Genomic DNA, 27,232 nt, shown 5'->3' with positions numbered 1-27,232 from the left:
ATGAGGACATTTCGTCAGTCTTGCAGTGGTCAATGTACAAAGGCTCTGTTGTTGTGACAGATGGAGACAGTGCAACATCATTTTCAGGCTGTAGAAGCTTTTTTGATATTCTATAATTAATTACTGAGCTGTGCCTCGTCTTACAGGCACTCTTACAGTATAGCACATTTTTCAAACGAAGACTCAAAGGCACAGGAAGTGGACACTGAAGCACAGCCCAACTGGCAGCATACTGCTTTGAAACAGCACATTGTAACATACTAAGCACAGGAAACGTTTGAAACCGGGGGTTTGAACTCAAAACGGCACATTTAATGAAATACAATCATGTCAATTTGCGGTCCATGACAAATGGCGTCCAACCTGATGTACAGCCTTTCTATACATTTTCCATTTCAGAATTTCCTACTTTTCCCCCCAGACCTCAGTTTCTTGACTGGATTTGAAGATGTTGGTGGTCAGTATGCAATAGGTCTATTCTAATAGTGATTGTAAGCTAGCTATTTCATTACAACTCATTGGTCTGCAGCTACAGTACATCAAACATCTAGGCTATTAACAGCTGCAGTAGGACTTCATATTTTTCTATACTTTTCCAAAACTAATTTAACACCACTACTTTAACACCTGGATTTTTCTTTTATTAATTGACTTTACATACTTCAATAATCTACGCATTTCAAACCCGTGTAGGAACCCTGGGTGTACAGTATGTCAACTTCACATGTTAGCGCTCTCCAGAAAGCTTTGGTAACATCCTGGATGATTGTACTTCATCCAGGACGACCACTTTTACACTTAACAGGATGACCTATTTATAAAACAAGATGAACAAATTCTGAGTCTTTGCCATTTGAATTTCATGCATGTTTGATATTAAAAGTCTAAATGATTTTTCCATGTGCTTCAAAAGATTAAAAGTCTTTGCCAGGGTGTATGTAATTGTGGATGTGACCATGTGACCTTCTATGAACTTGCTTATTCCTTGCCAATTTCTAGCATAGCATAGCAAAACGTGTACGGTACTTGTTTGTTCAATATTGTATGTGATGTTCAATGTCTGGCATTTTACAGTGAAAGCTTTTCTAAATAAAACCAATTGATCGTGTAAAACCGTTTTGCTGTCACATTATTTCCGCAGTCTGTTTTGCACTGTAACAAAAATCTGTATCGATCTTCAGAGATAGTCTTCCTTCCAACAAGTTGAGAAAGAACGAGTCGAGATATTCCTAAACAATCCTAAACCTTTATTTTCTAACAAGAGTGAAAAGAAACAAAGGCAACATTGAAATGAAAAGTTTTATACACAAACTCACGACAACGGCGTGTCTTGCAATAACAATAACAATAATAATATAATAATTCGAAACCCAGGAAACAAAATAATAAAAATGTGATAAAGTGAGTTACAGTGAGAAGTTACCTTTAATCTGCAGAGAGAGAAAAAAAAGAGAAGAGCGCGAGGTCAAATTGAAAGAAATCGAATAAAAACATGGAGTCAAGAGGATGGGAGCTAAAAAAAAAACACATAGAAGAAGAAAAATAAAGGCATCACAGAGGGCGGGGAAGGGCAGAGAGAAAGCAAGCGAGAGGTACAGATAACCATTTTGGGAAAAGTAGCACCAAAAAACATGAATGCCTGTTTTTCCACACTTCCCAAAAATATTCTACCGAATTATTAAAAAATGCATGTCCCCTCAAAACAGCCTCCCCAAAAACAAGGTCCAATACAAAAAAGAAAATAGAGGTGTTACCATGGTGCGGTTATCAAAGATCGGCTGTCAAAACCTTCTGCTTTAGCAGCTGCCCCGAACAGAACGTCGCTCCAACAGAACAAGTCCAAATAAACCCATAGCTTATCCAACTTCAGTGGGTGGGTGGGGGGTCAAGTGAAACGGCAACGTTCCTGGGTTAACGCAGGCTTCAGTTGGACTATCATTTAATACAGCCTGAAAAAACATAGCATACTGACTGACCTCAGAGACAACTTAAGACCAAAAGACTCCTATTACAATGTCAGCCCCACAACCTCCTAACACGTTCACTGGGAGAATGGGAGTTGGGGGGGGGTACAGATGATGATCATGATGATGTGTGTGTGTGTGTGTATCTGGGGCTGAAGATAAGACAGTGGAGTGTCCATGATGAGGGGGCTCAAAACTGCAGTTACTCTGTTAGTGTTGGACTATATGACTGAGGGATGAGGAGGGGGTGGGGGCGCTGAGGGATGAGGAGGGGGCGGGGCACTGAGGGATGAGGGATGAGGAGGGGGCGGGGGGATGTCCTGCATCATTCTCTATATCTTGACACTGTATTCTGGCACAGAGTGATCTGTCCATTCTGCTCCTCGTTGAAGTTTTGACGAATCCATTTTTACAGAGCTCCAGCGTTGACTATATCACAAAATCTGCGACACAAAAAGAAAAGAGAAAATATTAATTTACAATTAAATTTGTTTTGCGTTAACCTTTTCTCTGAATTATTTGTATTAAAAGCGGCATTTCTCAGACGTGTGAGAAAGAAATCAAGACCAGGGGGGGGGGAGTTACCTCTGGAGGGGTCTGGCTTGGTGACTGAGGGGAGGGGCTCTGGCTGAGGGGGCGGGTTTTCTTTGACTCCGAGACATCCAGGGACCTGGGTCCAGCCTCTTCCCCGCTGCCACCTCTGTGGCTCTTCCTCTTCCTCTTGGAGTCCTTGGCTCGTCCACGGCTGGCTCCTCTCTGCTCTTGAAGTTCAATCTGAGGCAGGAAACAGGAGAGACGCATTAGCTTTAACTGCCAGGGATAAGGAGCTAATAGTCAATAGACTACAATCATGGTGGACAAACTTCACTGGAAATCTAACACGCCAACAGATAAATACATGTTTGTTTTCTACCCATTTCAGTTGATATTGGTGTTTGATGTCTGATGCCAACAGTTTTGCACTGAAGCTGATGATGGATATGTTTTGCTTGATATTCTTTGTTGTCTTTGAATCTGACAATTTTGACGTCCAAAAAAGTAAAAGTTTTCAAAATTTTCATAAATTAAACAATAAATCTGTAATCATATCATATCGCAGGTGGATGGCACTGACTGGCCGATGCAAGATTTTTAAGTCCAACATTGGCCTGATATATCGCCTCACTTATAGTGTATTGGACTCTATAGTGCCGACATGATCTCACATTAAACATATTAAAACAATTATGCACAGTAATGTTCTTTTGGATAAAAGTGCCCAAAAGGTCAAGGTTCATTCTGTGTCCGTCTCTGACCTGAATGAGTGTGCGCAGTGTCTCTCTGGCTGGAAGAGAGGTGGCCTGCAGGACTCTGTAGATGGTGTGTGTCTGGTCCAGGGAGACCTCGAGCAGGTCTCCTTCCAGCTGCAGCTCCTCCAAGCCGGCCCTGGTCGTGGTGGACAGCTCCACTACCTGGCCTTGCAAAGACGGCAGCAGGGGCAGCAGAGAGCCCACACCTGGGGGGGAGGGAAACACAGTCAAGCGTCTGGGGAACATAATGCCAGGGTTCATACACATTTTCACCACTGGATTTCCATGACTTTTCCATGACTTCAAAACAAATTTCCATGACCAAACATTTTGTGAAGTCTGGGTGTATACATGCAAAAGTGAGTGAGTTACGACATTCTACTTTAAAATGTCACTAGCCTACACCTCACTTACTGTAATGCAGTCTTTAAAACCAGGAAAAAACATTTATGCAACTACCCCGCTGTCACATGCATGTAACGTTACATTATTTATTTTAAAAGCACGCAAATTATTTTTAACTCAGCGTAAATGAACATCATGAAAATATTTATTAAACAAATTTCCATGACTTTTCTCAAACTTTGGGGGATTTTATTTTCCCCCAAAACTTTTCCATGACCTGGAAATGGTATTTTAAATTTCCATGATTTTCCATAACCGTATGAACCCTGTAATGCATTACAGGGCAGCCTTCTGTTCATCCAAATCAACACACACAACTTACCTGTAACATTCGACTTCTTGCTGATGCCATTTTCACATTCACCCTGTGGGTAAAAAAGAAGCATATGAAACAGGAACGCATACTGGAGGACATAGCATGGAAAGATTGGCCTGAAATCTAACACATCTCAAGATGAAGAGAGACGTGCAACAGCTCTTTTACCCCGGTGCCATTCATCTCCTTGGCGCCCTTCTTAGGCGAGTTCTCATCCGTCAGATCGATGACTCCGTCCTCTCCTTCTCCTCCCTCGGAGTCGGACAGAACGATCACCGAGTTCCCTTTCGCCTCCTTCTCCATCTCTTCGTCCTTGTCCGCCTCGCGACGGAGAGACTCTTTGAGTTCCTGCAGCCTCTTGAGTGCCTGCTGCAGCTCCGTGGTCTCCAGCGCCTCCTTGGCGCGGCCCTGCCAGTTGATGGCCCTCTCGGTGAGACACTGCAGCGCCTCTCCTTCGGGCAGACGCACCGGCAGCCTCTGCAGGGCCACCAGCAGCGCCAGGATGGTCTCCAGGCGCGGGCGCCGCGACCGCTGGCACCGCGGGCACAAGAAGCGCGAGTCCCAGTCCCACCAGCAGAGGGGGTTAACGGTTGGTCCGGAGGAGGGGGGGAGCAGAGAGGGGAAGGGAACGCAGCCGCCGTGGAACCAGTCTTTGCACAGATGGCAGCGGAGCTGAGGGGCACGCGGCTGCCCGCCGCACACGCACGCTCGAGGAGGAGGGCCGGCGCCGGTGGGCTCACTCCTGCCGTTCTCCTTTACAGAGTTCTGTGAGGGGCTGGATGTGTCCAGCTCCATGGCGTCGTCCCACCTCCCGTTCTCCTTGTCCTCCCTGTGAGTCGTCGTCGCATCGAGTCCGGTTTTACACATGTTCAACTTCTGTATCCTCAGTAGCGCCTCCTTCTCCTGGTGCTCCCCTTCTTTGAATGCCAACACCTAAGAGTACAGGCACATCAATTAGGCTCACAAGGTAAAAAACAAAATGTATAACACCTATACAGCACACTGAACACAGAACTGCATCTGTTTCTCCACATAAAGAGCACAGATAATCAATCATGAGAGGAGAAGTAGACAATGACGACTCACAATCGCTCCAGGGTCCCTCAGGTCCTGAGCAGAGAGGCCCAGAGTGTTGGTATCGGAGTCATCTAATGGATCATCTACCGGCTCGGTCTCCTCTGTCCTCTCTTTCCTTTTTGCACACGGGCATAACACCTGCGGGGGCAACACGGGAGTTTAAAATGGCTGCACGGACAACGTCAACAATAACAGAAATTCCACTCCTGAGAGTTTTTCTCTTTTCCTATTTGCCAGTGCCTGGAATCACATTGAGCTCCAGCTGCCCACCTCTAGTAGACTGTGCTGGCTGCTCTTCTTCAGGAAGGTCTTGGTGGCCTTGTCCCTCCAGGAGTGGGCGCCCGCCACCTGCAGCTCCAGCTGCCTCAGCTCCGCCATGCAGACTGGCAAGTCCCTCCCAATGGCCACCAGGCCCTCCAGGTCATCCAGACAGGGGTAGTGTTCCCCATTCTACAAACAGAGGACATTATATTATGATTTAAAAAGATCAGCTTCAGTCTCACCATGCTGGGCACATAAAGTCTATCAGTCTGACCACTAATACGACTCTGGGGACAGACAGCCGATATTTCGGACTTTCCGCTGTATAGTGGATGTCCGCGCCAAGACTTAATGCGAGAATGGAGTTGGAGGCTCAGGTGATTTTCTGTTTTTACCTGGATTTCCTCCAGGTCTGTTACCCAGGCCCGCGCTCGGCTCAGACAGCCCTGCAGAGCCAGGATGTTAGGCAGCTTGACGGGGATGAGCTGGGCTTCGTTCACTATGGCCTCCAGGGTAGAGAGAGGGTGCTTTTGCCTGCGAGTACAAAACCACCGTAAATAAATAGACATAGGCACCATCAGAACAGGCTTGACTGGTTTTAAAAGACTGTCTGTAGCCTGTGGGTGCAGCTGCAGTTCAGAGAATGTTCTACAGTCGCAGGACTTTGTCTCACCGTTGCTCCAGGCAGATCTGTGCCTTCTCCTCCCAGCGCTCTGCGATGGTGAGCAGCTCCTGAAGCTCTGCCATGGCCGTCTCCACCGACACGCTCTGCGGCACGTTGCAGCCTGCCTCCATCAGGTTCCTCAGCATGGCCAACGTCAACTCGCCTCGCTCTCCTCCTTCTGTGCCCAGGGTGCGCCTCACCTCGCCCAGCCAGTGGCCCTGCTCCTGTTGGCCCCGGAGCAAGTTGCACTCCGGCACCTCCACGGGCAGGTTGGCGCCCTGCTCCAGCAGGGCCTGCAACTGCTCCGGTGGTGGAGAGCCCCTCCTCCAGTCCCGGTCACTGACCAGTACTTGAGCTTGGCCCTGGAAATCCTCTACTGTCCGCAGGACCACCTTGAATGTAGGCGCAGAGGGGAAGGTAAACCATGAGCCAGTCAAATAGACCACAACTTTTATGATAGAACATCCCACTAATAGAATGAGGAAAACTCTGAATCCATTTATCTCGCCAGCAGGGTTGCCACTCTTTTGTAATGATACATTTCAAGGACTTCTCAAAGAACAAATTGTAGGTGGCGCGACAGATTTCAATGTTTCAACATGAAAAAATAAACTGTTGTAACTCGACTCCACACGACCAGCATCTGAACATATTGTATAATGAATTCCTCCCAACAGTGAGCACACACACATTCATTCATTATTTTATCCCCATAGCTGGTTGTGGTTGGCGATAGGATAGCTTGCGCCACCGCGGGCAGTCGTCCCGACCGGAACCAGTGAGGGGGACGGTTGGATTTAGCCTACAGATTCTGTAGGTTACGTTATCGCAAGGAATTTCATCACGTTATCATTAAAACCGGTTATTGTTTCATCCATAGTTCAAGGCCTTGTTTTTTTTTATCCAAGCACTTTCCAGGCCTGTGGCAAGTTGCAACCCTGGGCCAATCAATTTGAAACTGCAATGGTCATAGGCGTAGGCAGGGACTGACGAAGCAGATTTTTTCCCCCAACTTTATTTTCAAAGCACTTTGTAAAGCGTTTCAAAAGGTGCTATATAAATAAAGATATTATAAATAACATGAGCTCTAGCTCTTCTCACCTGCACTTCCTCCAGCTGACTCATTACACAGGGGAGGTTCTGCATCGTCTCCACCAAGGCCTTCAGCTCCACCAAAGTCATCTTGCCTTCACTGAAACGCAACAGTGTGTGTATAGGTAAATGCATGTGACTGACTGAATCAACAGATAAATAGACATAGTCTAAGTGGTTAAAGGTAAGTCAGTGTTCCATCTGACCTGGTCTTTGAGTTACTGAGGAGGTCAGTGCTACGCTGCTGGCAGTGGTGGACGTCTTTAAGAACAGTGTTCAGTTTATGAAGGAGTTCGTTGTCGGGAAACTTCTTTTCCACCGCTTCCTTCTTCAGCGTCTCCAGGTTATCGATTCCTGCAATTCAACAGCCATTTAGTCTTGCGGCGTTGTATTATAACATCCTTCGGGATAATATGTCATTTTAAAATCAAACCTTGCGGCTAAAATATTTTTGGTGTAAAGTGTGTAGGTATACTGATTTCCTACCTATCTTGTTTCCTTCTTCCTGTTCAAGTGCTTCTTTCACTCTATTGGCCCAGGAATCAAAGGACTCTGAGCGCACCTTTAAGCGGTGCAACATGGCCAGCAACTCATCCAGGGTATATCTGTACCTGCACGAGCGGGGAGCGACGGAAGAGAGATTAAAAGTCGGTAGAGATGGAATGACAACATTTTACTTATTTATTTTGACAGATTATGTAAGTTTGTTATAGTCGATCTCACTCAATGCAAAGCAAGACAAAACCTAAGCGATGCGTACCTGAGGTAGAGTTTGTCTGTGGGGCAGTTGCACAGGTCCAGCGTGTGATGGAGACAGACCAGACGCTCGGGACAGTTTTGACAGGCCAGAGCCGAGAGGAAGCAGGTGGTCTTGCAGTGATCACACTGTCTCTCGTCGTCAGGCAACAGCTCGAAGGCCTCCCTCTCTGCTTCAGTAATGCCCTGGAGAGATAAGAGCACACAAACGTTTTAGATAAGCAGACGGGCCTTATTTCCCCTCACACATACATCACGTCAGACAATGTTGCATTGAGAAATGAACTTTCATAAACATTCTCAAAATGTTAAAACATACTTTTCCCACGGCTATACCACAAATCAGGGATGGGCAACTTTGATGATAGAGAGAGGGCCACACAAAAAATGTCGCTACCAAAGGGCCAGATTGTGACCGTGCACTTCCACCTGTAGCCTACTGTAACACCATCACTCCAAAATATAGCTACTAAGTTGATGAAAAGGACTGGTAATCAAAGTTTATTATAGCAACATTTATATTTTTCATTTTCAAATTGACTAATTCTTCCATCCAGATGACACCAGAAACTTTGCTCTAGCTTTAAAACAGCCTGCTACAGCAATTTGATGGTCACCCAAATATGTGATATTAATCAGATTAGTAATGTTGCATGTGCAACGTGCATCTTGGATATAGTTTGTTACAATAGCGTTAGCTCAAATGCTAACGTTAAACAGTATGTGGATGGACAATGCTAACGCCATTAGCGCCATGTTCTGGAATGTACAGTAAAATAAAAACAGATTTGGGCGGTCTAACCTAACCAAAAACATCCGCCTCGTTTGTTTTGATTTTTTACTTGACCCAGGGGCCACACACTGAGTGAGGTCGGGGGCCGCCAGTTGCCCAGCCCTGCCACCAATCAAAGGGAAAGGTATATTCCCGTGTCTCACCCTTTCCAACAGGCCCTTCCGGAGTTTCCTCTCCTCCTGGACAATGATGAACATCTCCCGGTGTGTCGCTGCTGCCAGGTTGAGGTCGAGCTTCTCTGGGGAAGCAGCCATCTTACAGGTGAGCTCCTCGTGGGAGAAGACGCAATACCTGCGCAGACGCCGGTAGTGCTCGATACAGGAACGGCCTGAAGGCAGCTAAAAAGGCAGAGAGAGGGGTGAGATCTTAGTCATATACAGTCTTGAGGAAGTACGGCGTGAAATGAGGATGGACAGAGTTGATCGGCTTACCCAGTCTGCAGTGCAGAAGTTGACTGCTTCGGCAAAGTTATACCCCTGATTGAATCCACTGTGGTACGCTCTGGGAAAGGTGATGACAAACTCACCGGCACACTGGTTGGTGCGCACAACCTGCCGATCAAATGCACTGAGGTCAGCAAAAGAAATGTCAAAAGAAAATTGTGCACATGTATCGGGAGGAAGCATGTGCTAGTCTACAACTCTCCCCGGATCGGCAGAGGGGGTGGTGGAGCAACGACCGGGACAGCAGGAGGAATAGGCCAAGTACAAATTGGGGGGAAGGGGAGGGAGGGAGTCTGTAACAACTTGAGAAAAATCTTGAAATATATATATATTTTTTTAACAAACCAAATCTATATTTTTGTATGTTTACGTATGTGAGACTGACCGGTACACCGTGAGACATGAGGATATTTGGGTTCATGATGGTGACCAGCTGGTGGAGGAGGTCCGGCTGGGACTCAAACAGCTCGGGCGTCAGCTTCTTCATCACCCCCTCGAGCCGCTCCGCTGCCACAGAGGGAACTCCGTACCACGTCTTGGGTTCACCCCTGCACACCACAGACGAGGGGGAGGAGAAGAACAAGGAGGAAAGGATTAGGGATGCACCGATATGAACATTTTGGCCGATACCAATATTAACATTGGTATTATGGCCGATAACCGATGTTTGCCGATGCCGATATGATCTGTATAAAAACTAATTTCTATGATCATCAAATTTTGTACATATGGAAAAACACATGTAAACACAGTGAATTTGAAAAAGTAATGCATTTCTTTATTTCCAAAACATTTGAAAAAGCCCATAAATCATAGATTCACTGCATAGTTTCCTCTCAATGTGAAATTGTTGGCGGATACGATAACCGATATTAACATTGCAACATCGGGCCGATGTCGATATGTTAAGAAATGACTAACACCGGCCGATACCGATACATCGTGCATCCCTAGAAAGGATAGTCTTAAAATAAAATCAATCAATCACATGAACATAGCTTCTACATTAACCCATTGATACCTGATGCAGCATTTGCGTGTATATCCCTCATTTGTGTGCGTATCCCTTTAAGACCGCGAACCGCGTCTTAAAGGGATACACACACAAATGCTGCATCAGGTATCAATGGGTTAAAAGCTGCCATTAGCCTCCTACATAAAACAACAAAGCGATGAATAAACACACAACGAGCATGGATTACCAGTGCAGGTAGTTGATGGAGTAGCTCCAGTGGTCTTCAATGTGCCAGCAGAAGGCTGAGAACACCATGCCTACGTAAAGCCAGGGCACCTTCATGCCAGAGATGTCCGCGTTGATATGGCACAGAACGGACTGCTCCAGCACCGGCATCACCGTCAGGTTCCAGCCAGATCGGGCATATCGCTGATGGAAAAACAGACAGAAGAGTGTGAACTACGAAGAATAAACTGGACTACGATTATAAATCAAATATAAGAATTCAGCAGAGGCTGGTGGAAGTGAGAAAGCAGAGTTGTATATATACCTCCTCTTCCGATGTGAGGTGCTTCTTGCCATTTTCCGTCGGGAAGCCGCTGCCCATCTCTTTGGAGTGGATGTCCGCTCCGTACTCGACGGTCACGTCTTCCTCGATGCTACTGACCAACCTCCAGAACTCTCTCTCCACGAGCTCTGTGGGAACCATCTAACACAGGGAATAACACGCCGTAAAGAAGAGATTAAGTCTCTCGCATGATCACCAGCAGCGGCTTCAGATGCTTCACAGTGAAGAGGAAAGGCCTGAACTTTGAATGCACTCACATGGACAGGCATGTTGAAGTAATCTGCTTTGAAGGCATCGGCCATTTCCCCAAAGCTCTGCAGGTTGTACTCGCGTGTTGCCTGCTCAAAGCCAAACGCCTCATTAGGCTTCTTGCACTCCTTCAGAGAGAGAAAGGGATGGAAGATGAAGAACAAGATGAGTCTTGTAGGTTTAGAGGAAGCTAAAACAAAAGGTCAAATATGCTGTGCTTACTATAGACTATGTGTTTTTAAATATTCTATAAGACATGACAGACAAGCGTTATGCGGTTCATTTGAAATTCAACTTTTTAAGCACTTTTGTTGAAAAGGGGGCTATTTTCAAGGTATTCCGGTACTTGAAGTTTTTCCCTCAAATTAATTTTTTTTACCTCTGCCACACATTTGGGGCATCGCCAATTTCCTTTGGGAGGATCAGTGAGGGGGGGCAGTAGACAGAAGGTGTGGTAGTTATCATCACAGCTATCACACAGCAGGAGCTTCTCGTCATCATCTCCCCGGCCACACATACGACACACAAAGGAATCCACCTTTGAAAAAAAAGGTAAGCAGAACATTTTTTAATCTCAGATCTAAGGAACTTCCAAATGAGGGGGTGATCTTATCTGAATGAGGTCAACTACAACAGTCCTCTTGGACGCATCCTCACGGTGTACTTACAAACTGAGGGTTGTTGAGATTGCGTCTCAGCCTCATGGTCATCTTGGTGCAGGGTCCGTCTCCATCGGCGTGTTCCTCGTCCATGTCCTTCTCGCCCTCTTCTTCTGGCTCCTCTTTCTTCACTTCGGTCTTAACTGGGATGGTAGGGGGAGACAGGAGGGGGGTCGACGTGCTCCCATCAGACTTCTTCTCTTCAGCCCCCGGTGGCTCCTGTGTGACCGAGGGATCAGCTGCTGGCACGTTCTCCCGGACAGTAACAGTCTGAGGCAGCTCATCTAAGAGGAGAGCGGTGGGGTGGTCACCATCAGAGGGTCAACAACCATCATCGACACAAACATCTGGACAGCGCAGGGCTGTATATTCATTCACTTTTTTAAATTGCCAACACTGGTGGTTCCAAAAACAAGAAATTAATCCCATTCATCACCAGTTGTTTACATGGATTCCATGCTCTTTGCCCTCTACATATCAGCAACTCAGTTATAGAAAATGCAGACTGTCAAGTCAAAACGGACCGGGCAGTAAAGTAATATTATCTAACTGTATCACAGTTCGATAATATTACTTTACTGCCCGGTCCGTTTTGATATTACAGTGTAATATCATATTAGTTAATGTCTCCTGCAACTATAATACATTTGGACAGGGTCATACACAAAGGCAAGCACATATAAAATGGCAAAGCCATGAGTACAGGATGTGGATATAAAAAGCAGCATTTCTTTCTGTGAGAAATGAATATAAAGTGCTAGTCTCAGCTCTCTGCGGATGCTCGTGTCTGGGGACGACTGCTCGCCTCTGCAGATCAAACCATTTTCCTACTTTGACCCTTAATAATAATAATAACACATTTGATTTGTCGTGCACTTTTCATTTCAGATCAATCTCAATGTGCTACAGAGTCAAAACAGAAGCATATAAAATGCATCAAAGACAAAGAACATTTTAAAAAGCCACACAGGACGACGGCTGGATAAGAAAAGGCCTGATTAATAATGAATGAAAAGATTGTAGTCGTAGACAACGCCTATGAGACAAAAATAAAGATAAAGAACACAAAGTTAAGAGAAATCTCTTAAAGTGTCTGCGTTTAGTAAGAATATTACACGTTGTTGTGAATAGCTTATTTATCCCCGACAGTAACACTCCTGTTCATTCCTGTTACACTCTTGTTCACCTTATTTCTGAGTGTGGGAGACAATTTTACACATCTGACAACTAAAACGTGTCAAGTTACAGTCTTTGCGCACACCGTAAAAAAAGAGGATAGAAACAGCTTTATTCTCATTTTCATAGCAGACTGGCTGGACAGGAGACAGTTATTATTGGGCCAACAGCCGGTGCTTGTGTGAGACACTGGTTCCAGCTCACATCATCTACATTTTGGAGGCATTTCTGACCCAGACGGTACTGGAGAGCCCTGCTTATGCGTTACTGTGTGTGACATGTGGATGTCCAAGAAGACCCATAACTGATAACTACCGTACCTTTCTTCCTGATGGCTTTGTCCCTGGCCACCAGACCCAGTCCCATCATCTTAGGTCCTGCCCCGTAGATCTGCAGCTTCTTCAGCTCGGGGTTCTTCTCGATGTCTTCCTCTGTAGGTTCGGGCTGCGGGGGGGGGGGCAAAAGATCAGCTGTCACAGCCTGATGGCAACGGGACAGACTACAGCTCCTCTCCAAAGCACATCGAGAGCAAAGCATGAGTGGAGGAGGCCAAATGCAGGAGAGCATGGCACTGCATCACGTGAGGCGATGATGCTAGGTTAGAAAGGAAGGGAAAGTTAGCCTACATCACTGTGACAGCTTCAAGGAGAGAACCCACCACCACCACGAGAGCAAACCACCACCAGCAGTAGATGAAAATCACTTACCATCATGGACGACCCTTTCATCGCATTCAAGTTTCATTATGGGGCAAATCGGGCACCACTAAGTGTACGTTCACACCATATGCCAAAGCCACGCCGTTTAAATTCAGCGTCCTTGTTAACAGGTGAGTCCGTTCACACGGGCCGCACGCCACGCCAAAGCCATGCTGATCCGATAGTTTCAGCTTCTGATCCCGAGCTGCCAGGCAGGCGGTAAATGCAATTTGTGAGGGGTGGGAGGGGCCTGTGAGGGGTGGGAGGGGCCGGGGCAGCAGCAGCTCTGAGCCGGCCGCTGTTTCTGGTGTGACCGCTTTGGTGTCAGATCAGCTCGAGTCTGAGCTTCAAGCTTCAGTTCGGCATGGCTTTGGCGTATGATGTGTTGTTTGGCCACTAAGACCTACAATACAGTGTCCAAACATGTGTTTTAACGGCTTCAATGCTTGAGGGTTCATTTTCCAAACATGTTTGCTCTCTCACTCGACAGACGAGACTACGTCGTCGCGTTTAGCGGAAGCTGGCTAACTCAAACCTGCGGGCTTTTTGAGAGTGAGAGTTGCACACCGATAGAACGCATGCAGCCACACAGTGACGGTGCTGAAGTGAGCGGAGAGCAGCAAAGGCACAACAGCAAAGGCACACAGACGGGCCGACAAGAAAGCATTTTTCAAGCCAAGTACAACCGGAGAGAAGGTGTATGAGTGAAGAGAGGCAGAAAAGCTTGAGAGACAAACAGAAGTTCCACACTGGTTAGAGTTAGACCACCAAAACAATGGTGTTGCTGCACTGGGGGGGTCAAAAGCCAAAGCGATGTCAAGAGAGCCCACAGTGAATGACTGTACACAGGACATCTAAAGCAGGAGTTCTCAGCTACTTTGGCATCAGGACCCACATTTGATCACAACCATGAAGTCTTGACCCAATACAGCACAGCAAGCGATCAAAAATCCTACTTTTTAAAAAGTAAAAAGTAAAAAATAAATATGTGAAAATAACTTGATACTTTATTTCAAGGCCCCCAGTTCTTCTACCCCTGACACCACATGGTCCTGACAACCCTCATGTATACAGTTGGAATTTTTGATTATCGTAGCAGCCAGACTAAGCTAATGAAAACCACAAGTTTAGGTAGGAACAGGATAAACTAGGCCAAGGAGATGGGGACAGATTTACTTTCAGTGATAAGGTCTGCGCTCATGGTCTACTGGTCTAGACTCTAGATAGACATTAAGTTGGTTTCGTGATTAGCGCCTAATATTAAGGAAAATATAGCTGTATTTTCTTTTCTGGGAACATGTCTGCTAACCTGACGCTGCCAGATGGGGGCGGTATTGTTTGCACAACACACCACATCCTTTCTGTTTTGATTCTGGCGCAAAATCTCGTCACGAGATCTCGCGAGAGAATCCAGATCCGGCTTGCAAGGTTACATGTCTGCAACAGTCACATGAATATCTTACGGGGTTGTGACTCACTGGTTGAGAAGCCCTGAGGAGGTATGATTGCATGTGAATGAAAATGTGTTATTTTCTGGTTAGTAAAAAAAAAAGTGAAAAATGAAAAGTCTAGACAACGTCAGCAGGGCAGAGAGAGGTTGTCTGGGAAAAGAGGCGGGAGGTGAGCAGGGAGCGGAAGGTGAGCTCATAGCGCTCAGAGGCAAGGCAGTACCGCAGAGATGAGTTGAGAGCCAGTGGGGAGAGGATGGGGGGACAGATCCTCTGGACCCTGCAAGGGGGAGACAATAACAGCAACAATAAACTAAGACAGGAGGGGGGGGACGGGGACGAGAGAGGGAGAGAGCCTGGGGAGGAGAGAACCAGTGGGCGGTAGGAACTAGGAACAATCTTACAGGAACACATCGTGAGAAAGGGGTCACATTTAACGTAACACCTTCAGGACCAATAGGGCGCTTCAATTCAATTGACTGTAGAATCACGTTCAAGGTCCTGTTAGTTGAAATTCAAGGACTCAAAAGTGGCATGTTTTGAAAAGACCTCCCAGTGGCCAAAATGAGACATACAGGGCAGGCCTCATTTTATACTAAATTTTTAAATTTTGTATATATTTGAAATCACGGTGAAATTCATTTTAAAAGTGCTGCTATATACGATATATATATTATCGACAGAATATCCATCACAGGGTTTTGCTGAGGATGTCAAGTGTTGATCCTAACGGGGGATAAATCCAGAGAGCCACATATCGATGGATTTGGGTGCCATGATTTTTTTTTAATTAAGTACTATCAAGTCCACGCATTCATTTTCAAAAACGTTCCAAGGATTTTGAGGGCCTGGGGGAAATTGAGACAATGTTTATTCTCTTCCTTCCCTTGTTTGTCAATCTCTCTCTCGGTCTGCTTTTCTGTCTTTCTTGCTTTTTAGTCGATCTGATTCTGTGGTCTGATAAGACTTCCACGTGGCAGGATATGCTGAGACCATCAAATTTCAGTTTTTATCTTGACTGCGGTCTCTTGCAGTTGACACGTTATAGCCAATCAGGAATGGGGTTTGTGTTTGCTAACAAATATGTCATCATTGTGTATTATTTGGCAACCCACATTTTGCAGCTTACTGATGAACATCATAAAAAGGTTATTTACTGGATTTGTACATTTAACATAATTTTATGTAAAATCCCATCATAACCAGCATGCTTGTAGGTGCTTAATTATTAATAATACAAGCAATTGGAAAAAAATAATAAAATAAAATCCGCAAAATAATGAAGTAATAACTACAAGCACTGGATTCTGCATGAAAGCCCATTCATCTGATTTCTATGGTACTTGACTTAAGTAATAAGTTATCTAATGATATCTTCAGTATTCAAAAATATTTTTCAACATTGTTTTTGTTCCGATCAATTATGTGTATAGCTTCGTGATATGTCAAAGAAAATATGTATTTCCAGCATAATAAATGCAAATATTTACGAGCCATTAGTGAGTAGTACAAACTCAGAGTACAATGGATAGGTCATTAGCAACCTAGGTCACTGGCTTCTTTCTGTAAAGAGCATGACAGAGAATGTGGACTGGCTCACAAGTTGTGCTGCATACTAGCAACATTCATGCAAAATGGTTTGGTGACAATGTAACTTATGAAAACACATTTTCTGTGTGTGTGTGTGTAACGGGGGAGAAGGAAGGAAATGGAAAATTAAGATGTGAACAAAATGAACCATGAAGCAGAGAGCAACAGCAGCAGACTTTAAGCATAGTAGCATGGAGGGACAGAGAGCAGCAGGCAAGCTAGGATGCGTTCTGAGTGCATCGTCACATCTTCCACAGACACGCCACTGTAACTGCAACACAAAGATAAGCTGGGGAAAACAGGAAATAACATGATAGCATGGTGTACTAGTATGCACTGTAAGATTCTCATCCAACAACATTTTGCAGACAAAATCTTAACTCCAGTATTTGTGTTAGCCCATCGTGATGGTAGTTATGTCAGCTTTCACACATTTGAGCCATTTCTGTGATCAATAGGCAGTAAAATACTCCACTTTATACTTCTAAAACTTCATGCCAACAAGCATGAAAGACTTGCACCCTCACTAGTGAGTCGGCTGTACACTAGCCATCATTTTGGGACACTAAAGTGCTTCAATTCTAATGTGAAAAAATTTAAATATCTATAATGTCGTCTGAGGAACGGCTTTGCCCCGAAACGTCACACGCTTTTGTGGTAACTTAATAAATTGTGGGAGCAGCATTTACCGTTGTGTGGACTCTACTTTCTCAAAAAGTTTAAATACAAAAACACATTGTTTGTACACCAACTAATGGATCTTGGAACAGTGTTACAGTGAGACTTTGATAACCAAGACTTACACGGCAGAATAGCCTGAATGTCTATTTCTGGTAAGCCTTAACAGTGAGCACTAGTTTCACTTCTTATTTTCACATGTCAGCTGAATAGAAAAACACAAATTAGATTATACTCGATAAACAAGATTATTGGCATGTATAGGGTCTGTAAAAAGAGACCCTGGTTATATGGCAGTCAGTTTATGTTCTGATAATTTCTCTAATGCATCATGTCAAATTAAATTTCTGAGCTCTAGTCATCAACATCTGAGGGTATGCACACTCAGCCTGAGAATGTCTGTTACGTGCCCTGCCATTTTGTTGTTATTGTAACCCATGTCACTATTATCTATTTGCCCACCATTTTCCACAAGTGCACTGCTTTAGTTAAATTCATGCACATAACGATATTAATGCCTTTATTACAGAGTGCTGCTACAATTGCAAGTCTTGCAACAATTTCACCTTTGACTGATCACAGTTGCACCTGACACATGTTTATCGTCTGATCATGCAAGGATATGAACAGAAACTGTATTTTATTCACATTAATAGAATATTAATTTAGGATTTAAATGGAAATGGACCAAAGACATTCTCAGGCACAGAAATGTGATTTGGTGAAAGCAGATCTTTTATACCCTGATCCCAAAAGTTCATGACATTAAGTGATCAAAGTAACCAGGGTCATAGATTAGTGATCGAAGCAGGGAAGCTATTAAATGATAATATTGGCTGCATGGGTGCTCCTCCACTCACGTCTGGTTGGCAGCGGTTGGCTCTGCGTCCATAACTGCTCATTTTGGATGGTTGGACTGCCTGCCGCAGAGGGATGGAGTGGGGCTTGTACTCTTTGTCCACTTCTTCACCGTCATAGTGCTTCTGCTTGTAATTCTAGAAAGCAAGCGAAGACAGAAGGGGTTAAAGGTCAAACTATTTTAGAACATGCTTCAAATGTCCTAAGAAAACTGTCAAGACACAACGCATTACAGTGATTACGCAACATCCTCCTTCATTATATAAAAGGGACTAAGTGGGTTCTGCAATTTGGGTCTTTGGTCACGTTTTTGGTTACACTCGGGCAATTGTAAAGTCACTGATGATGTCACAATGTCTATGACATCACCACTGATGTCACTCACTGATGATGTCACAATGTCTATGACATCATCAGTGATGTCACTCAAACAATTGTGATGTAATCATGTCTATGTCATCATCAGTGATGTCACTCAAGCACTCGATTATGTCATCAGTGATGGTAAGTGGGCTCTGTCTGTGATTTTGGTCCGCGATCTCGAGTAATTGTGATGTCACTGATGATGTCTGGTCACTCGAGCAATTGTGATGTCATCAGCGAGTGATGATGTCATCAGTGATGCGAAGTTGGGCAAATGTGCGCTGCGCATGCCAATAGAGCAGGTGAGGCCAAGCAGCAGCCGAGCTGCGGGCGAGGCCGCATAGCAGGCGAGCTGCAGGGTCAGCTCGGCGAGCGAGCCTAGGAATTGAGATGCCTAGTTCACTAAAAGAACAATGCTTGTAAATGCCATCTATTGGCTCATTTCCACCACATTTTACTGCCCTGCACAGCTCGTCACCACTCGGCTCTAATCGTTTCGGCTCGATGGACGTTTTGCTTCCACCGCGGATCATCTGCCCCCACCCACCCCCGCCCACAGCTGGTCGTCTTGCGACCGCATATCTGTCCTTCGCTTATAGCCGAAGTAGGCTATAACATAACATTACAATTAAATCCATCCACAGAACTTTTAAACTGTTTATGAAATACTGGTGCCTCTAAATGACCTACAGTGTACATGGGTGAATGTGACAATCGACCAGGAGAATGGATATCACTTTGTAGTTAGTCAAACTCACAGGCATGCGCTGCGCTGTGCGGGGACGGGAGAGGCGCAACAGAGTGAAGCCTCTACCCCGCCCACTAAACTGGTATGCAGCCACCAGCATTGCATATGACAGTCAGTAGACAGAGTAAACACGATTCTGCCTGACCAATCAGTCGTCAACAATGTTTTCACGTCACCGTATGAACCCGGGTTCACAGAATAGAACCACGACGAGGCAGGTACTAAAAGTAGCACGACTCGACCCCAAATCAAACCGGGCTGGGCCGGTTTTTACCGGTGGGATGAGACCATTTATCGAGTCGAGCGGAGCGGGACCGCGCTACTACCTGCGGTGGAATTGGGCCATATGACTTGGAGCTCCCACACCTTCTTTAACAAGGCCAGGTCGAAAGCTGGCATAGGCCCGTGTGCTGCTAATTTGAGTGGGAAGAGGGAGAGGATTTGCTAGTGTAACAGACTGTTCTGTATCTGTTAATGTCTACTCTTATTATGATTCAGTGTCATTGAACTTAGGCTACTTCAATGATTGCAGTAGCCTAATGGTACAATGTCTGTATGTAGTCAACGACTAACTGTTGAATCAAAATAAACACCAACAAAGTTCATTTAGTTTTCATATTTAACTGGATTAATTATAAATAACTAGCCTACACTAATAATAAATACATGTTCTTTTCTCATTTCAAGTAAAATAATGGCTGCATTTAAAAAGAACATACAACAGAGTGCTTTGGGAAAATGTGCATCTTAAAAGTGCTTTAATTTGAGAGAGAAAATCCCCTTTTCTTCCCTTTACGCCACCTTTTCTATTGAGAGAAGTGAGCTCCCTATCTATCTATCTGTCTGTCTGTCTCAATGTCTGTCTCTATTTATATATCGGTCTGTCTGTCTCTATGTATCTATCGGTCTGTCTGTCTCTATGTATCTGTATGTCTGTCTGTCTGTCTGTCTATCGATCGTTCGCAATACAAACGTCACATGCCGTTGGTCAGTGAATGTGTGATTGTGCCCTCAGTCTGGATTTGAGTGTGTTTGCTTGTGTGGCACTTTCACAGACAGGTTAGGATCGCATCGCACTTCACATGAGACATACATACTGCCTGGTTTTGAGCTGCCCGTGAGAACAATGAATGAACATCTAAGAGTCTGCCTGCTCCGGATTAAAACAATCTTTGTTTTTGCGGTCTACTCGTTTCTTCTCTTGCATATCTCTCGCCTCTACTTCGTCCATGTGTCACTGGCACTCTCTCGCCTGCAGCACTGGAACCGTCTGGAACGGGCAGAATCGAATCGGATATTTGATTGGCTGAGTAGCATCACGTGTGATGATTTACAGCGCATGCATTGGTCTGTGAGCTTCCTGGCAGATAAACCAGTACCGTAAAGGGTAGAAAAGCATGTGCCGGTTAAAAAAGAAAAGCTCCGTGAAATGTAACAATTCTCAATGATTTGTAGGTTATAGGGCTCGGTCCGGATAGGACGGCGTCTGGGTCCGGATGCGGACCGGAGTCCGGACTTTGAGGATCGCTGGCCTACACCATTCAGCATGCATTTCGATATTTCAAACTTTAAGAATGTTCCTCCTAAGACCAGCTTCGAGGTGCATTACCGCCACCTACCGGACTGCAGAGAGGTGAAGGACCAGCGGCCAAATAGGCCAGTAAATTGGCCAGCAAAGTCATTCCCGACAGACGGGAATCTAAGGCCCTGTGTGTTCTCACCACACACGGGCCAAAAATCTCATTCAAGGACGTTCAAACTCCAGGATCCAGCATGGTAGAGTTTGAGACACGGATCAAGGTTCATTACTGTCACAACACTGAGAACGGTTATAATGAGAACGAGCAGCTTTACAGAAGCTCACAGACAACACTTAAAAGGAGAGGATTGAATGTGTCAACACTTCTCACCTGTGCTGTGTTTCACCTATTTACTAACCTTAAAATAAATATCAAAAGAACCCCCAATTTCTATTCTTGCACAAAATATATACATTCAAGCTCTTTTAATGACCCATGTCTATTTTCAGAAACTTTCAAGGCCTTGATCGCCCCCCCCCCCCTCTCAAATTCACCAAACTTTCAAGGATTTCCAGGACCTGTGGGAAGTGAACCCTGATGACCTGCTCGTCTTTGCGAACACAAAGGGAAAGGAGAGTGTGTATAGTGTTACCAGCATGCTGGCACCGGACTGGAACATTTCAAAGGGGTAGACGATCCTCTCATAGTGCGAGCGCAGAAGGGAGCCTATGTTCTTGCCTCCGGGGTAGCCGAGCCTCTGGGCCACACGAGCCCAGCGCCGCTCCTTACAGACCATCTCGAAACCTCCTTCCTCCGTCACAACCTGCAACAGAAAAGCAATCTATTCAACTATCGGTTCGTAGTAAGGTACACAACATAGCAATCAGGTCTAAAAGGTATCATCACTACAAGTTTCGAATGAATACAGTTCACATCTAGTACCTTTGACAGGCTGAAAAGGTCAAGGCTGCGCCTTTCTATATTTGGGATTTTCAACGAGGATCCCTGGATCTCCCAAAACTTGGCAATGCGGTCCAAATAATTCAGCTTCACACGGGTCTCCGCCTGGAGAGAGTAGAAGACCATGAAGATTACAATGACTACTTTCTTCAACAGCTATTCAAATAATTAAGAAAGAAAAAAAGGAACAAACCTCCAACTCATTAAGCCTCTGGATGCGCGGTGTGAAGCGGAAGTTATCCAACTCCACTGAAAAAGGTGGTTGCCAGTCCTATGTAGAAACAAAGGGATGAAAGTATAAACTTGTACACTACACATGACACGGCAGCTTATAATTCACTTAATGTTAAAATAAATACGGTATGTTATTATTAAAATACATCAGCAAATATTTACCGGAGGAGGTCGAATCTTGCAGATTCCAGACTTCTCTGCAATTGGACGGATCTTGGCAATGTAGCCAATGGGATCTGCAAACTCCTCCCATGATGGTTCAAATACTGGGCACTCCGGAGGAGGCACAAACTCTTCCCCTTCCATCACCCTGTCAACAGGAGGGGTCCAAAATACAAAACTAATTAATGACATGTCATCTGGCAGGCTCACTTCAAGTATGGGCAACATTTAACTTAAAAGTATCAGTAGGGATCGGTATCGAAAACTGGTGCTAAATTGGTACTGGTTCCTGATTGGTCAGCAGTACCGAAGTATCAATAAGCTCCTGGACATGATGATAATGACGACGAAGCTGCCGGCATCAGGCGATGATTGCGTTTGACGTTGATCAACTGCATGTTTATGTTCTGTGCTTTCTGTGCATGCTAAGCTAGCGATGGGGACGAAGCAAGCTGACACTAAAATATGATAATACTGCTTTAAAATATCAGTAGCCTATATTTGGAAGAAAACTAGTTTCACCATAGGAGGCCGAATATTGCGCTGTTGAATCGCATAATAGTCTGGAAGATGAAGCGACCACCGGACAAGAGCAATGTTTCTGCCGAGAGAGTCGCCTGCAGGGGGCAGGGCAGGGGACCATCGTAATTAATTATCTCTGTTCAAATTAAAATTTAGCAGAACCCATTATACAAGCGTACCCTATCCCCAGTTCAGAGAAGCGGTAGAGCGGAGAGGAGAGGATATAGCAGAAGTCGGTTGCGTTGTTGTGAAAATGTTGACAAATAAGAAATAAGACCTTCTTTCCCGTTTTCAACCCAATGTGAGTAATGTTATGTCTTCAACTGTGAATTCAACCTGCCTGTTTCCATGAGGTTGCTCCATTACATAGGCTGCCTGCTGCTGTGTTTCTATCTCTCCTTAACAGGTTCAAAACTGAGCCTACACGAATCGAACGTTAGCCGCCAGTAATTCTGCCCGTTTTCTGCCAGCTAGTTCAATTCAACACACAGGATCTGTAACGTTAACGTTATTTGTTTTCTCTCGTCAAAGGGCTCAAATTTCAAAAATAATTGTACATTTCTACTACATTGGTTTAATAAATCATCATATTCACAGCTGTGAAATAGGCCTTCTCAGGAATTTAACTTATTTCTTCAAATAACAAAATAACTGCTGAATCTTTTTATGCCATGTTGATAAGAGTATTGATATGTATTGGTATCGATAAGCGGTATCGTATTGGTATATCTATAAAATCCTAAAAATACAGCATGTTTGCCAAATCCAATACATGCATTGCTCAGTTGCAGATAATCTAATTGCAGCATTCATATAGTGCAGCACTGAGGTCACATCACTGATATTTGTCAGGTATGTTCACTGGCCAACATTTTGTCTGCAGAAACAACATATTCAAGACAATCTGAAAGTGTGTCAATGAATGTTCTAAATTCAATTAAATTTACTCCAAGGAAAATTATGTGCAGAGCAGACTGGTTCAAATTTACAAGGAACATAAGCATGAATGTAATAATTAATTTGGGGGGGAAACTGGGGAGAAATGTAGGCTAGTATTTGTTTCCTCTGTCTGGCCAAGTCAGAACTTCCTGGTGCAGCACCATGCTGTCATAACATTACTGTCATCTATTAAAGCGTTTTACTTGATCCTTGATTCCTATATATACATATCAATATAGTATCATGTCACATCAGTTTAAGACAAGCCCTTCAGATTAAAAAAATCCAGACCTGAGGTAAATTTAAGTACTTTGATTTTCAGTTTTTGTCCTGAAATTGGTCCCCGTTTCAAACCCCCTCCCCCAACATCACATCCACAACAAAACAAATGCCATGCCCTAGTGAATTCAACAGCAAGGCCCAGTTGGGATAAAAACACAATACTCCAGTTACAAACGTTAAGTGATGCTTTATCTGTATCGCTAACTGTATTTCAGGACAATGTTTGGAGTGTTTAATTTTACTGTAAGGCCTAGGATTTGGTTTTATCCAACCTGAACGTATAGGCAGGAGTGTGCTGTGAATTTAGTCCTAGAGCTTTTCCAATGAAACTCAGTCTAAATCAGAGAACTTGATAGATGGACTTTAGTGACATATCGCACCAACAATGCTTTCTGAACCGTCATGGGCCTTAAAACAAACAATGGCGTGGAGGCCATGAACCCTAGGTGAAGAAGGCCATAAAGACATCCCCATTCGCAGGTGGGCTGGGGTGGCAATATAATTGTATGTGTTGTAATGTGTTTCAAAACAAATGACTGCTGTCGGATTATCTAAAACCTTCACCTGACGTCACGTCATTACCAAACACATCAACGTTTGTTACTCAACATGAATACAGCGATCATCAACTGTTAGCTCATTTTTGTAAATTTGGGACAAGACACATGGAACTAACGTTAGCTAATGTTACCGACATCTACAGCAGGAACAATGTAGACAAGGGGAAAGTTGTGAAAGCAATTATTAGCACTATCTACGTGCCATTCATTCCTTCGAGCAATCTTGAAATCTAGCTTGATGTGTGCATTGTCCGGGCGCCTGTACGCTGCTTACAGCTAACGTTAGCATTGCGGCCTCCACAGTCCAGTCCCATCACCTCCCACGGTCTAACCGTGGTAACTAGCGTAGTTAGCTAACTGGCTTGCTGGTGCTATGCTAGCGAGATACTACAGTTGACGTATTTAGCTAATGCTAGCTAGCTATATAACGTTATAGAAATGTCACATGCGGTCAACTAGCGTTAGCTACTTTGTCAACGTTAACGTTACACTCCCGTGACTGACCCGTAGACACCTCGATGTCCAGGGGAATGACAGGGTTGGTGGCAACTCTCCTTCCTCTGTTGTTGTTTGGATGACTGGTGGTTAGCTAACGTTGGCCAGCTGTGCCTGGTCCAGTTGGCTAGCTATCGTTCGCTAGCAAAGTTGACCGTTGTCAGCCTCACTCCTCCATTCGGTTCCGTCAAACACGTAACGTGTAAAGCATTAATAGTAGATGATCATTTAATAGTAAATGTGCGCCTCACTGTTAGGAAATTGTGCCACTATCAATCATTTCCCATCCAACATCATCACTATCCTCAGGCTGAGGCCGTCCTATCTTAACGAAACGCCATCTTAGTTTTTCTCACTGCCGAAGCACAACCTCAAGTCTTGAGACTGCCAGCTACGTCGAAATCACAACACAGATCCCTCCACGTTTATTCGTCCTCTCTGAAAGTAGTACGCACGTAGACCACGTACGCCACTAATATCAATTACTGAATGATTTATTGATACTAAAAGACATGCCTAATGTACCATGTTAAACGTTAATGACAAGGAATAGTTTGTTTAAATATATGTTTTCCTCAACAAGGTACGAAAAATAAAAGTATCACCATCAGTATATACAAGGGAGCTCGGGCTCTGTCTGTTTCTCTGTCCCACTGATGACTTCATCAGTGATGTCATAAATTCACTCACACACACAGGGCTTTCTTCCTTCTCTCTTTTTGGTGTTTTATGGCAGTTGGCGTCCTTAATGTTGCATTACCGCCCTCTTTCGGATCCATCCATCCACTGTTTCCCTGCCGAGAGCTTGCTCTCTTCTTCATCTTTGGTGCTTTATCCCTCACCTCCTCCTTCTGGATTTAGCCACTCAGGACACACACAAGGCTATTAGTTCAGTGATGATGTCACTGATTACATCACTGATGATGTCATCAATGATGTCAGCAGTGATGTCATACATAGGCATTGTGAGTGACATTGTGACATCACTGATGATGCCATCAGTCACACACACACACACACACACACACACACACACACCAGAGGGACAGAGGGAGAGAGGGAGAGAGGGAGAGAGAGACTGAGGCAGGGCCGGTTCCAGAACAAGATGACTAGGGATGCATCTTATGGCCCATTTCCAGCGCGTGGCCCCGCCCAGCTCGTCTCGCTTTTTTGTCTCATTCCACCGATCAAAAACCTGGACAGCCCGGGTTGAGTCGGGGTTGAGTCGTGCTAGTTTTGGTCCCTGCTTTGTTGATGAGGTTCCAGCGCTGTGGACCCGGTACCATACGGTGACGTGAAAACACTGCAGACGACTGATTGGTCGGGCAGAATCGTGTTTACAGTATCTACTGTCAATGCTGGATACCAGTTTAGTGGGGCTTACCTTCTCTTCTGTTATTTCCATCAGTCTTTTGTGTTGCTGCCTTCGGCTCTGGTGAAATTAAATCGATCTCCTTGCTCAGCTTTAACATGACGGTGGTTTTCAATTGTTTTGAGAGAGAAAAAGTCTGCTCCTCGGGAAGCCCTTTGTAGTTGTGTGCTATGTCGGCTCCGCTAGGCCGGAGGCCGGGGTTTAGTGAAGACGCGGTCTTGCCTGGTGAGTTGCCGCCGGGGTAGTGGGCTGGCTTCCCTTCTCCCCGTAGCGGACTCCCGTCCCCCGCGCAGCGCATGCATGTGAGTTTGAGTAACAACAAAGTGATATCCATTCTCCTAGCCGATTGTCACATTTGCCCATGTACACTGTAGGTCATTTAGAGGGAGTATTTCATAACCAGTGTAAAAGTTCCGTGTATGGATTTAATTTGAACGTTATACGATACTTCGGCTATGGGCGGAGGACAGATATGCGGTCGCTATGACAACCAGGTGTGGGCGGAGGCGAGTAAACTTGCTATGGAAACAGAGTCTATATCAAGTAGAGACGAGTAAGACCAGGTCGAGTAGAGCTGTACTGTGCTGTTATATGTGGTGGAAATGAACCATTAGATAGGAAGGGGTGCACATGCACGGGCCGACCTGGATGGCCGGCCAAAGCCCGGCCGCCCGAAAAATTTGACATGTTATTTGGTAACACTTTACAATAACGTACACAAATCCTATAGTAGTTACTGATAAACTAACCATTAACTAATCGCCAGTTAATCATTCGCTAATGAAAAATTTGGCATTAGTTTATCACTAGTTAATCATAGTTAATGAGTAGGTAGTCATTAGTTAATGATTAGTATCTAATTTCCTGAGTAGAGTAGTTAATCAGTACCTAATGATTACTAAATTTCAGCTCGTGAATAGAGTAGTTAATCATTACTTAATGATTCCAAAATGTCAGTGCGTGAATGTATTAGTTAATCATTAGTTAATCTTTTTGTGTACCCTATTGTAAAGTGGTGCATCATACTCAGTAGTTTATGAATACTGAATCATTACCTGTCCATTAGTTACTCTTTTCGCACCCTAATATAAAGTGAAAGATATCCTTATCAAATAAACACTCCCTCCAGGTGAGAT

General features: G+C 44.7%; 1 protein-coding gene across 3 annotated transcripts; it reads right to left on the bottom strand.

Annotated features, from left to right (window-relative positions):
* Positions 1-1,226: 1,226 nt before the first annotated feature.
* Positions 1,227-25,049, bottom strand: kdm5c (lysine demethylase 5C). 3 transcript variants are annotated; one of them, XM_083639465.1, is made up of 29 exons: positions 24,734-25,049; positions 21,927-22,074; positions 21,724-21,801; positions 21,513-21,635; positions 21,223-21,393; positions 17,942-18,076; positions 15,037-15,093; positions 12,988-13,111; positions 11,501-11,775; positions 11,212-11,370; positions 10,841-10,960; positions 10,566-10,724; positions 10,263-10,444; positions 9,446-9,608; positions 9,049-9,168; positions 8,761-8,955; positions 7,829-8,010; positions 7,555-7,679; positions 7,275-7,422; positions 7,078-7,168; positions 5,986-6,368; positions 5,708-5,846; positions 5,322-5,501; positions 5,061-5,189; positions 4,143-4,907; positions 3,981-4,023; positions 3,260-3,459; positions 2,550-2,738; positions 1,227-2,407 (listed from the first exon to the last, which is right to left on the bottom strand). In XM_083639465.1, the coding sequence occupies exons 2-29, from the start codon at positions 22,068-22,070 to the stop codon at positions 2,399-2,401; spliced, it is 4,788 nt and encodes a 1,595-aa protein (XP_083495591.1). In that variant the 5' UTR covers positions 22,071-22,074; positions 24,734-25,049; the 3' UTR covers positions 1,227-2,398. The 3 variants fall into 3 exon arrangements, with proteins under 3 accessions (XP_083495591.1, XP_083495592.1, XP_083495593.1); XM_083639466.1 differs by having other exon boundaries at positions 24,976-24,999; XM_083639467.1 differs by lacking the exon at positions 15,037-15,093.
* Between the last annotated feature and the right edge of the window lie 2,183 nt (positions 25,050-27,232).

The sequence above is a fragment of the Poromitra crassiceps genome (genome assembly GCF_964638095.1).
Source record: "Poromitra crassiceps genome assembly, chromosome: 6".
Taxonomy (NCBI): Eukaryota; Metazoa; Chordata; class Actinopteri; order Beryciformes; family Melamphaidae; genus Poromitra; species Poromitra crassiceps.
This window is presented reverse-complemented; position numbering and strand designations above follow the sequence as displayed.

What these genes read in the sequence shown, in the direction of transcription:
- kdm5c (XM_083639465.1), bottom strand. Translation starts at nt 22,070, where the DNA reads ATGGAAGGGGAAGAGTTTGTGCCTCCTCCGGAGTGCCCAGTATTTGAA. An exon ending in ACTTCTGCACTGCAGACTGG is followed by an intron (nt 8,956 to 9,048) that starts GTAAGCCGATCA and finishes CTGCCTTTTTAG; the next exon opens with CTGCCTTCAGGCCGTTCCTG. An exon ending in CAGACCTGGAGGAAATCCAG is followed by an intron (nt 5,502 to 5,707) that starts GTAAAAACAGAA and finishes CTCTGTTTGTAG; the next exon opens with AATGGGGAACACTACCCCTG.